Source organism: Atractosteus spatula, chromosome 11 (assembly GCF_055471065.1).
Source record: "Atractosteus spatula isolate fAtrSpa1 chromosome 11, fAtrSpa1.hap1, whole genome shotgun sequence".
In the NCBI taxonomy this organism is placed as follows: Eukaryota; Metazoa; Chordata; class Actinopteri; order Semionotiformes; family Lepisosteidae; genus Atractosteus; species Atractosteus spatula.
Window position 1 is genome coordinate 8764298 of NC_142716.1, and position 12780 is coordinate 8777077.

At 34.1% G+C, this 12780-nt stretch overlaps 1 protein-coding gene across 1 annotated transcript in view; it reads left to right on the forward strand.

Moving 5' to 3' along the window:
• LOC148823473 (phospholipid phosphatase-related protein type 5-like) overlaps positions 1-12780 on the forward strand; it is a 36565-nt gene that overhangs the window by 16838 nt on the left and 6947 nt on the right. The window contains exons 3-6 of the mRNA XM_088927634.1: positions 2210-2460; positions 7708-7884; positions 11495-11629; positions 12128-12258. Of these exons, the coding sequence (XP_088783760.1) occupies positions 2210-2460; positions 7708-7884; positions 11495-11629; positions 12128-12258 (694 nt within the window). The remainder of the gene's footprint in view (positions 1-2209; positions 2461-7707; positions 7885-11494; positions 11630-12127; positions 12259-12780) is intronic.

Sequence of the window (12780 nt, forward strand, 5' to 3'; positions counted from 1 at the left end):
TCTGGTGATATTTACTAAAACTCTTAAACTCTTCTTAAATTAAGATACCAGATAAACTCCCATTAATATTCTAGCAGCACATTCAAATACAGTACATGGGCATTCATGCTTGATTTACTGTGTTTGTAAGTCAAGACTGCAAAATGCAGCCAGAGAGATACAGTATATTCAAGATGCTGAAGCAAAATAGAACACAACAAGTAATTAACAGGATGACCTTAAATAAATAAATTCCAGGACAGTGATGATTTCTTCTAGAGTTAAACTGTAGTCTAGTATTCGAAGTGTGAAAGCCAGAGGTCAGACTCGGTTCCTGGAGGTCTACTGTCTTGTTTTTGTTATAGCTTGTTCACTTACACAGTTAGTGTAATTATTTAATTAGCGGTATAATTTCCAACCAGGCTCTGAGGTGTTTTGTAGGTGTCTTTAATGTAGTGAATGTTTAATCAACTGTAAAAGACTAAGAAAATGAACATAATAAATAATCAGATTGTTTAATTTGCTACTCAGACTGGAACAAAAGCCAGAAGACACAGGGCCTGCAGGAGCTGAATTTGAGACCCCTGGTGTGAGCCACTTTCTGCAGCCCTTCTGATACATCATACAGTACCGCAGATAAAGAAACAGCCCTGCTGCTGCCAACAGGAAACAATGCATAAAGTAAATAATGAAAAGAAAGCATTCAATTACAATAGAAAATAAAGAGAGAAAAATACAACTGGGCTATACCATCAGGAAGGCATTCTGTAAAAAAACAGCAGGCTTTTGGATAACTTTCTTTAAAAAAGTACCAGCCTTAGATGGCAATGATTTATTATTCCTGCTTGAAGTTTAATTTTTGAAGGCTTTAAGGCTTAGCACCTTACTGATTAGCAACAAATTTCATTGGTGTTTTGATTACTGGCTCTTTCCCCAAGTATACTGTTTTCTAGTTAATTCATTAGTGGCACAACACCATCAGTCACGTCTTTCTCTTTTTGAAAGCACAGCACTCTGGGTTTCTCCAAGTAAGGTGATATCAGTCATTTTCTTTTTAAATTAATGGAAAGTAACTGAAATCTGATGTCACTTGACAAGAAATACAACTAATCCAAAACTCACTTTAAAACAGCAATGCCCCTCTGTTGTCAGCAATGACACTGTTAGAATGTGCTTTCTTTCGAAAGGGTATTTATTTTCATGTACTGTAATTGCTGTTTTAAATGGATTTAATACTGTACTGTATGAAGGCACAACATGCCTGCTGTTGGAAGACAACATCGAACCCTTACTGCTTGTGCTTTAAAATGGTGTCTCTAGATCATGTGAGACTGAAAGTTTCTGTAAGCACAAAAATAATTCAAGAGGAGTTTCTGTCCAATTAAAATGCACTGAACTGGAATTCATAATTTGTTGTTTAAGAACAGACGAACTGTGAGATCAACCTTATGGATCTGTAACTGATTTGTGATAGATACTGTATGTCTTCAGTGATATCCTCCCTTTGTTTCTTGTTCATCTTCTCTTCCTTTACCAGTGTTAACATATCTATTCCTTTTTAAATGAAAACAATTTAATTTATGCTGAAAACTTGTTATGAGTTTTAACACGCAACAGATACTTGACTTTGGTTTAAACTTTGTAATGACAAAAAATTGAACATACAGATACGGACCATGAACTGAATAAAATATTTAAGATAGTGAAGCAGATGTCAAGTACATTTGCCTATGATTCCTTTAAATATTTCTGTCAGCTTAATAAAATAAGCATAAAAAATTCAAATTAGTGGCCATAGGGAACAGTTTTGAACATACTTTAAAAAGTGTATGGGATTCTACTTTCTGCAAATATCTTAGACAGACAACATGTGAATTTATTTGTTAAAACATATTTACAGTATAATATCCAAACTTGATTTAATTGTTGAATGAACATACATTAATACATAGAAATATAATTCCTACATGAGATGTATTTAAAATATTTTATAATGTACTATCACATTTGCGTTTTTGTGTAAAAAATTGATTGGGTTTTATTTGGGTAAGATGAAGTTTCTTTCACTGGTTTGTTTTGTGCTAGTTGTACACTTTTGTAAAGGATTTGGAATAACATTTTGAATGATCAGAATTGTAAAACCTGTTGAGGTATGTGGTAGATTGTAAAGCCATTTACTGTGAATATATAGTAATGTGAGTCATATAGTAAGTCGTTCCTTTCTTTGCAGGTGTCTATATATTTGGACTTTTTGCCACCGATATATTCGTTAATGCTGGACAGGTTGTGACGGGGAACCTTGCACCACATTTCCTCACTGTTTGTAAACCCAATTACACTGCTCTGGGCTGTCAACAGGCCATTCGGTTCATCAGTCACCAGGAGGCCTGCACAGGCAATGAAGACGACATCTTAAGAGCCAGAAAGACATTCCCATCAAAAGAGGCAGCACTCAGTGTTTATGCAGCCCTCTACCTAGCTGTAAGTACACATTGTTAGCGTCTACTGTGTAATACTAGTCATTTCATTTTCATCTTGAGTTTCAAAAGTGTTCAATTCGACAGTATTTGATGCTTTATGATTTAAGAATTTATTAATGCTCGTCTCCATGCTTTCAACACGGAAAAATTATTTTTTAATTGAAAAAAAAAAGCATTTTTGATGAAGGTTACACATACTGTACCAGGCTGTTCCTGAAATCTGAGGTTTGCTTCTCTGAAGGTTTTATTGACTTACAAGAGAGGTTGTCGTTGGACTATACCACACTGGATTACATACTGAGGGCTCCATCTAGTAATTCTGTAAATGGTGCGCCGGAGATTAAATCTTGAATTCCCAATTCACAAAGCAATCATCCTTCAGTATTTTACATGTTCTCTGTTGTAACAGGGATCTCTCTTTCAGCTGTGTTTTGGGAACCCAGTAAGTGAATTTCGTACAGTGTAAACAAATCTAAACAACAAACAACAAAGCTAGAACCCTTCTATGTTGAACAGGTTAATCATTCCTGTGTCAGTTACACAATTTATGGCAGTAGACATTTTAAAATAATTTCTTGCTTAATGTATGTTGGCATAACTGACTATTTAATAAACATTCGATCAAAAAAACATCTACACTTGTACTGTAATATGAAGACCTTCAAAATCATTAGCTTTAGAAACAGAATCTTAAAGAACGTGGTGGGTACAATACCCATAATAATGAATTGCTATGGCCCTTGTACTGTATATTTAGAAATGACAACTACTAACTATTCTGTTAAATAACTTTATATAGAAGGAAGGTTAAAATATACCTACCTTCTACTGTATTGAGTTTAGAAGGAAGCTTTTAATATATTTAAAGGTCTCATGTAACACGTGTAACACGTAACATGTAACACGTATACAAAAATTATTTTAAAATATTTAAATAAAGAAATGCATTGGTCTTTAGCAATACCAAGATCTCTGGATGATTAGGAAAAAGTTGGACACATGATTCCGGTTCAGTTAATGCTCAGTTAGCCAAAAATACAGCTCTTCTTTTGTCATAAGGCTCATTGGTTCTTGATTGTGTTATAGTGTTTTACATCTTAGCATACAGATGTTAAGATTTCCCATAAGTAAATGAGAATTAAAAAATAGTGTTTATAAAGTACATGGTATACTGTACATTTAAAGACATTTTAAAACCATTTATGGATAGTTCTCGGTAATTTTATTTAAATATCTCTACATTTGCTTAGCATATACAGTAGGTCTTAAATATATAATCACATTTCCAAAAATATATCCCACTCCAAAGCCATTTTTAGATTAAAGGCAAATAGTAAAAAATGGAAAAAAAAACACTAATACTGTGAATTTTCCTAAATGGGTAAAACTGATGTGATGTGTAACAGCTGGTGTTAAAATTGTCTTTTAAAATACACTGCCGTAGGAATTGAATTGCTTGAAGTTGCACTTTAAAAATTGATTAAAGCCATTTTTGTGCTTTAGTTTTCATTTTCTTAGTCGGAATATGCTGTCTTTTTTGCTCCTTAACAAGAACATCACTCAATAAAGATCATTGTGCGTAGGGTGTACAATAGATGACAATGACATTCTTTCATTTCAAGATAAAATAATTAGTAACTCAGTGGGGATTATTATTAGTAATATGATTTTTAGCCTCTGCATTGGCTTCATCTGTGACATCTAGCACACAGGGCCTTTTGACTAAGACTTTCTGCCCAACAGGCAATATTTGCATGCACTATTTACCCTTAACATCTGAACAGATTAAGTAGGTCAGATGTTATATTGTTTTCCACTGGTTTTATCCAAGATAGAAGCTGTTATTCTTAATTCTGGAAATCACAAAAGCAGATTTCAAAATACATTGGTTTATCACCAGCTATGAAAAAGACGTTTAATTGTTTAAAATGTTTGTTTATTGCTATTCATGACATTATAAAAACATTTACATATTCCAAAATGCAGTGGCCTTGAATTCTAAAGTTTTGGTGGGACACTGATAACACTGCTAAAGCTAAAAGATTTTTTTGTAATTGTGAAGAATCTTTTTCCTGTTGCTTATATCTATGTAGCATCAAATATTATAAGTTAAATAAAGTATTATTTAAAAAAATCGAATATCAAAATAATTCGTAAAACCCCAGTACAAAACTGGGTTATTTTGTATCTGCCAATTAGATTTACCTAATTACTAATTATCTGTGAAAGTGATGGAAATAGCACTCTTCGGTAAGTGCACATGTCTATACTTTTGTCTGAGGGTGATAGTAGAGAAATAAAAATTGCAATGGTTTCCAAACAAGAAAGTCTGTCTATGTTCATTATTTTGGTTGATTAGATTCTCTCTAATGAAAGAAGGGAATTAAAGATAAATTTGTTTTAGAACTTAAAACCCATAGGTGATTACAACAAAGATTTCTCTATCTTTAATTTAAATCCAGCTTTCTCTTTGGACATACAGTACTGTTATTGAAATCATATTCTTGGGAACAGTCACAAACTTCTCCATTCATTCCACACACCAGCCTTGCTGTAATCAAAACCAAAAATGAAATGTCTGTCTCTATAATAAATGGAACATTTTATTCTATGAAATGAACCTATATTAATTACTTGATGCCAAATTGAAAGAAGCAAATCTGAAATTGTATTAGTAATATGCCCTCTACAAATTCTACAATCGCAAATGATCCATTTGCATCTTCTTAAAAAATATTGCTGTCTAGCATGTCACAATTAAAGTAAATGAAGCTAGTGGCAAAAGCTGGACATGAAAACGTCAAGATCTGTGGAAAAATGTGGGAAAATATGGGAAATTAAGGAAATGCATGGCATGAGAGAGAAATTATTTAGTGTACTCTAAAAAACTGCCACTGTTATACAAATGGAAAAATATTACAAATGAGAGGGGCCATCCACCCCATCTAATTTATTTGGTTGCTTGTAGTTAATTGATAGGAGGATCACTTCCATCTATATATGGCTGGATAGTTTGTTCCACAGTCCCAAAACCCTTATTGTTAAAAAATGTCTAAGTACATCCTCTTAATTTCCATTTGTGGAAAACGAAAACAAACTTAGATTGATTCCAGTTACATCATAATCACCTGCTAATGCTTTAGTTTCTTCAGTATGTGTTGTATTTTGTTCCTCATGGGACTCAGACAAACAGAAGGCCTTATTTTAAGGCTAAACAAGTGAATAATTTACTTACTAGTAAAGATAAAACTTTGTGAGTGTAGAAAACAAGCTCAGAAAGTGAGCTTACTAACATCATGAAAATAATGTGTTCCTACTATGTGAGAGCGGAGACAGTTCTGAATACTGTAAATCTCTTTCAAAATATCTCCTTCATAAATGACTCTCTTGTATCACTAAGAAAACAACCTTCCTTTGAAGAGAATTAAGATTACAATAAAGGTTGTAATGATGGCAGATTTTATTTTTTTCCCACAAGAAATAACCTGAAACCAAAATTCAAAGAATAAGAGGAACTTGCTAATACTGTACATAGAACCCATCTTATATCACTCCTATGTTTGCTGCCCTTCCCTGGTGGTTTATAGACTTCACTGCTCTGGGGAGTTCATTTCTTTTTCATTAGCTTTCCCTGTTTAGCTTACAGCCGGCACCAGCTGCTCTTCTGAGCACCTCCAAGAGCCTGGAGCAGGCACTGGATCTGCTGGTGTTGCAGCTGGGCTGCTCAATGAGAAGAATTCTCTCCTTTCGCTGGTTAAAATAGAGTTTCCTTTTATTCTATGAGACTGGCTGGAGTCAGTCAGATTTAAAGCTGGATGAAGGATGAAAATTCTCTGTACATGTACAATATGTTCATTATGATATTTGTGTGAAGTATATGGTTGCAGGCAGTGTAGTCTGAGAAGGATTTCAAATTGTTGCTTACAATATGTATTGCAGAAATGAGAATTCAGCTGTCTTTGTAAATATGTTAGACATTATTTATTATAGAGTTTGAGACCTACACATACTGTATCTGGAGACACACATACTGTAGACCAATATACAGTAAATGTCATCCTGCAATGCTTAATTTACATCTCAATGTTGAATCTCAGCATTTGTCTTACATAGGCTGCTACTTTACTTTATATATAAAATACATAAATAAAAAGACATGTCATTAGGGTTTGAATATAGGTTTTTTCTTGAAAAAAACACAAGCAGTTTCAGTACACTCTTTTCCAATCAAACACATGGTCAAGATATGAAAATACATTAAGGTTTTGTTTCTCTTTCAAGGACAACAGCAGAATGTAAAATGATGTTTATATTGTTCCTTCTGTTTAGATATGAATTTTTGTGTTCACATCGAAGAAACATAATTTAACTGAATACAAAACAGCTTTGTCTCTTTTAATCTGTGGATAGAATGAAAGTGCTTTTATTCTAGAGGTACAGTACACAACTCCCCTCAGGCTAAAGCAATAAATGCCTTTCCATTATTTCATTAAATTTTTATCTTCATCTTCAAGAAATAAATGTATATTGTGTATGGCAACATATACAGTACATGCACAAAAATAATGGTCTGTGTTTCTTCTGGTAGAGTTATCTACTTGATAACTTCCTTGAATGCACTAGATTGTGATCATTATCTTCACTACACCTGATCTGTGTTACTTTCATTATGTATAGTTTTCTACAAATGTCAAATAGTTAAAATACGTTATCCTTTACTTTTCTGAGATGATTTATACTGGAAGCATGACATTTAAATATCCGCGTTTAGCTCAAGTTATTTATTAAGCTTATTTATTCATACATTCACTCTTAATTGCCTGGTTTCCTCAGACCACACTTTCCTGTCCTAAAACTCTATAAATACTATACAGGATCCCCTTCTCTCCCTCACAAATGTCTTTCTGCATCCCACCTCCACCTCTGCAGCTGCCCCTTGGTCACTCCTCAGTCTGCATGGGGGTCCTAGCCTCCTCATCCTCTGGGAAGAAGACCCTCAGCCTAGTGGGTTAAGCCAAACTTTCATTCAACACTCAACAATCCTTTCAGTACACTTACTGTATTTTATGAGTGTTGTTATTCCTAATGAAAAATTTTAAGAAGTGAAAGAAAATGCTACTTTTGTACAGTATGTGGCTGGAAGTGCATGTTTTAAAGAACTTTGAAAAAACAATCAATGGGATTAATCCAGTTGCTTGGCTTTTATCACTGCAGCATCTTAAAAAACAACTTCATTTTTATTTCCTAGATGTACATCACCAGCACAGTAAAAGCCAGAGGATCGAGATTAGCGAAGCCTGTGCTGTCTCTGGGGCTGATGTGCTTGGCATTTCTTACTGGAATAAATCGGGTAGCAGAATACAGAAACCATTGGTCAGATGTCATTGCAGGATTTATTATAGGAGTGGCGATAGCAACTTTTCTGGTAAGATTGCATGTTCCATTGTGTTGGTTCAGGAGGGATGAAAAAACATGAACAGGTTTTGTGCTTCATGTCATAATTGGCCAAGGCCAGCAAACAAATCATACTCATTATGCATACGCCCATATAGATAACATGTATATACTGTACAGGCCAGCAATAACTTTTGAAATTGAAATGAAATTTCCATACAGTTTAGGTGCTTTGATAGATTTAATTTTTAAAAGAAATAGGTTTAAATATTGATAATAAATTTGATCAAACTAGCAAAATATTGTTGTAATGATTTACAAAATGCTTATCGAAGGGGTAGAACCCTAATGAGTTTTTAATTTCAGGTGGGGAATGGTTCTAGGGAAACCCAAGGGTAATACGGTTTCCGTTAGATTTCACTTGTCTCCAGTACTTGTTTTTATAATTCTAAGATGCCCCTTCCTCCTTGGTTCATAAAGGTCTCTGTACAGCCAAATGTGTTACAAGTGCTACAGATTACTGCCTATTCGTTTTCTATTAGATCTTCTTCGACTGCTATGTGCAGCATATGGACAATGGATCTTATTATATCAGACTGTTTTACTCAGAAATAATGCACCCATCATGTACACGACATCAAATGTTTTCAATTAGTAAAAGCTACCTGAAATCTGTTGGACCAAATAAGAAGTCAAGTCCTTAATGGTCTCCTAACTAGATGTGCAGTGTAACTCTAATATCTGGAAGAAGCAAAAGGAAGCAAAGATCAAAATGTTCAGATGCTATTTCAGCTACTGTATGCAGAGCTGAAATGTGTAAAAGTAATCATATGAGACAATCATGAGTTTTGTCACCTCTGAGTGGTACGTTTGATCCTCGCTAACATTAACAGACTAAATTTAGGCTACGGAAGAAGCTGTTGAAGACCAGCTGTCTGCCCAGAGGCTTCTGAAGTCTTAGTACTGTAAGACGAAACAGAGTCAAAGGAGATAGCAAATTATCCACATGACCTCAGATGGAAATAATGCACACTTTAGGCTTTTGGTTTGTGCCATGTGTCAGTCTGTTTTACCAAAATTCCTGTCTATTTGTGGTAAAAACGCACATTACAGTTAAATCATTTTGGCATTTTGGAAGAACATATTGTAGATAAGTATGCACTGGCATCACAATACAAAATACGCTATTAAACAGATTATATATTCACTCTCTGAGTTGATCTTTAAAATCAGAATCCCATCTCTACTGCATGTACATTGTAGAATCGTACACAGAGATGAAACACATGATACTTATCAACTTCTTATTCCAAAAATCTGTTAAATGTTAAAAGGAGACAACATCAGATAAGAATAAACCAGAACAGATCCTGACAGGGCTTGAGCTCTTTTATCTTGGGAGGCACATAAATTCAGTCAACAGGAATCAGTGGTACAATACTTCAAGGGATAGGCATTTTATAAAAGAATACTACTTGGTCTCTCACTTCTTATATGACTCCAGGGTAATCACGCATTAGACATTTCTCTTTTCACACTGATTAAATATTGGCCATGATTATGTCAAACACAATCTAATTGATTGTGAAGGATATTTAAATGGTATTTTATTAAGGTACCACTTTGAGCTTCTGTACCTCAAGGCTGAAGTGAGTTTTCTTAGTCATATAGAAAACAGGATTTTGAACCCTCATATAAATGCTATTTATGTGAACCTAAATATATTCCCTTATTTCTCTAGAATTCCTTTGTTTCAGATCGCTAAATACAGTATATAAAATATAGATATATATTATAGTGCTTACAGGATATACACAACATATGCAGGTCTATTCATAAGGCATTAAAAACAAAGAAAATGCTTTGACAGTACTTTTAATATTCAATTATCATTGAACTGCTTGTCTCTACCCAGGTAAAAAAAAATAGAAATGGTTTTGGGGGGTAGGAAAGGCACATCTGTTAGCACACACACCCACTGCTCTAAAGTCCATTTTGATCAGTATGTCTCCTTAGATTTTTGCATTTTATAAGGTTTCTTTCTGACCCCCTCCAGGATCCTACTTCTTTCAGGGTATGCCCTTCTCAGCAAAGATTTTACAATCCTCTTTCTTGGCTGCTCTTTACTCTGACATTACATACAGTACTACTTAGATTTTATTAGATCTTTTCATCTAATCACCAAGTACTAGAGTTTTCAACCTAATTAGTTCCAGGTCTTCCAATTCTTAAGTCCCTGTGTCACTACTCTTTAACAAGCAGGTACTAGAACACTCAGGATCACTCCATGTCACCCAGTCACAATAGGTATAAAAACAATTCAGCTTAAGCTGACTCTTCATCAAGCACTAGATCTTCACCAACAGCATGGAACTTCATTATTAACTATCCTATTTGGCCAGGGACAACCCTCTGTAAATTAACACTTCCATCCCTGATGTTACAGTTGACTTGTTTTTCCATCTTGCACTTGAGCTTAGAATTTAACTTCATATATGTCATCTAGACTTCTTTCATACTCAGCCATCTAGCTATTCTTATAAGTCTCTCAATTAACGTGAAGGTGTGGATAATTCCATGCAGAGCCTATCCTGACAGCTCCTCTCCCTCATGTGGAATTTCAATCAGACTAATTACTCATTCAGATTAGGTGTGCCTGATTCTACAGGCTTTTCCTATTAACAGATGGCTCTCTCACAAAGTTACCTCACATGCTACTTTTTTATATATTTTTTATTGTTGTTTGATATTCGAACAATTTAAACTTGATGTGAAAATGTTAAATTTGGGAAAATACTGAATGTGTCAAAAACAAAAAATAGTAAAACAATGGTGTACAGAATGCCTGCCTTTATTCTAATGTAAAATTAGTGATATGGTATTACTTGTATAAAGGATTTTATTGAACCATACATACAGAGATACAGAACTAAGCCAGTTTTAAACAACTTTGATGATGGTGTCTTATTTTCTAAGAATGCTTTGATATCTAGAAGACATCAATACCTTTAGTCTTCAGAACACAAATTGCATACTATAACAATTGCATATTAACAGCAAGTGGTTTTAATAGCTTAAAATAGCTGTACTACTACTCATCATCATTTAGAGTTTCTAAATATTACTTTGTCTTTGAAAAATTGAAGCAAACCAATTAGCTGATTTCTGTTTACATAAACAATAGGGTAAATCCATTTGAACATGTTGTTATTTTCAATTCATACTTTTTGCATTTATTATTCCATCAGTGTTGTGCTCCCTTTAGTGAAATGAAGTAACATAAAGAAAGCACTTATGTTAAAAGAAGATAAGGTTATTCGTGTTACTAATTTCCTGTCAATTTTCTCTTATGGAAATGTTTCATTCTCCACCATTTAATGTTACATTTATGCCTGCTTCAAAAAGCCTTTTCAGAAGCTGTATTTATCAGGGTGGTTAGTTGCTATGGCAATTTTAAGCATAAGAAAAGATAAGTTAGAGCACATACTACTGTAGAACAGGAAGTCCTTAAATTAATGACAGGGAATATGGTGATATTTATTGTTTACGCCATACTGGATTATGATTCTTTTGTAAAAATGAATCACAATTGAAATGTTTTCTTTTATTCTTTTCTACTTCCTTTTTTTCCATTATTAAAGGTGGTTTGTGTGGTCCATAACTTTAAAGGGAAGACCTTGCTGAGTGAAAAACCCCAAACTGACAACTTGACTAACATGCCTATGATCAACCTTCCAAGAGTAGAGAGTCCTTTGGAGAAATACACAGCTTCACAGGTAAACAGTGTTTCATCCAAACTGCAATACTTTCCACAACAATTTTAATATGAGCATTCGGCAGCAAAATGGGACGGTATTTTTGGGTTTTGTTGTACAAAGGAAAATCACATTTGATGTCAATATAATCATACATGTACTTTCTACAGAGATGTGTCATGGATTTAACTCGTCTGCTAGGACTTTGCGTAGCGAATTGTTAGACGTTTTGCACTTCAATTAGATGTGTGTCACATTGTTCTATGTGCCAAAGAATGTTGATGGAATGTTATTTTGAATGCAGGAAATATTTGAGATGTGTTGTATTAAAAGCCTTTTAAACCAGCCTCTGGATTTCTGTTGACAAATGGGCAGCATCATTTAAACTTTTACGAAAAAAGGGATTTTCAAATTAATCAAGTAATAAAGCTGGAATGAAGTTAGCCATTAACAGAAGTATAAACATTATTTTATATGAAACTATGTATTTTTTGCTTTTTAATACAATACATGCTTCAGGTTTCACAGCCCTGTGGAATTGGAAATACTGGAGAAGAAGTACTTCAGTCGAACTCTCTTAAAGCTCACCTCATAAGGTTCTTTACCTGGATCACAGGAATTAACCGGTTCGAACATCTTCATCACACAAGGCAATAAACGTATGTGCGCAACAACGCGCACCTGTGTGAAGAACTTACGACTGCCAGTCTTTGGAGGTTAAGAGCAAAGAAGAATTTGATTTGGCCTGGTGTTCAGTGCCACTGACTTGGCATGGATGGATTTACTACTGATACCCAGTTTGGTAACAAAACCCCATATGCTTTAGCTATTCCAAAATTATTAAAATAGCAGCATTTTAATAATATCCAGAGCTACTGGCAGTCATGACTGAAATTTTGTTTGCTTGCTTTTTTATTAATACTTTTACGTGTATTTAACAGAAGAATGCATCCTATTGTCATACATAGACCACTGCCAAAGCATCACTGCTTTGATAAATGTTAGAATAGGCATTTATACTGTACTTCACAGTACTTTCCTTAAAAAATAGCTAAATATAAAAACTTTTATCAGACCCTGATTTCATGTTTTCCAAGACAATAAACCTGCATGGAAAAACTGTTTTATACATTTTTGCTTTACACGTTCTCTTTCATTGTGAAATTTTGGGG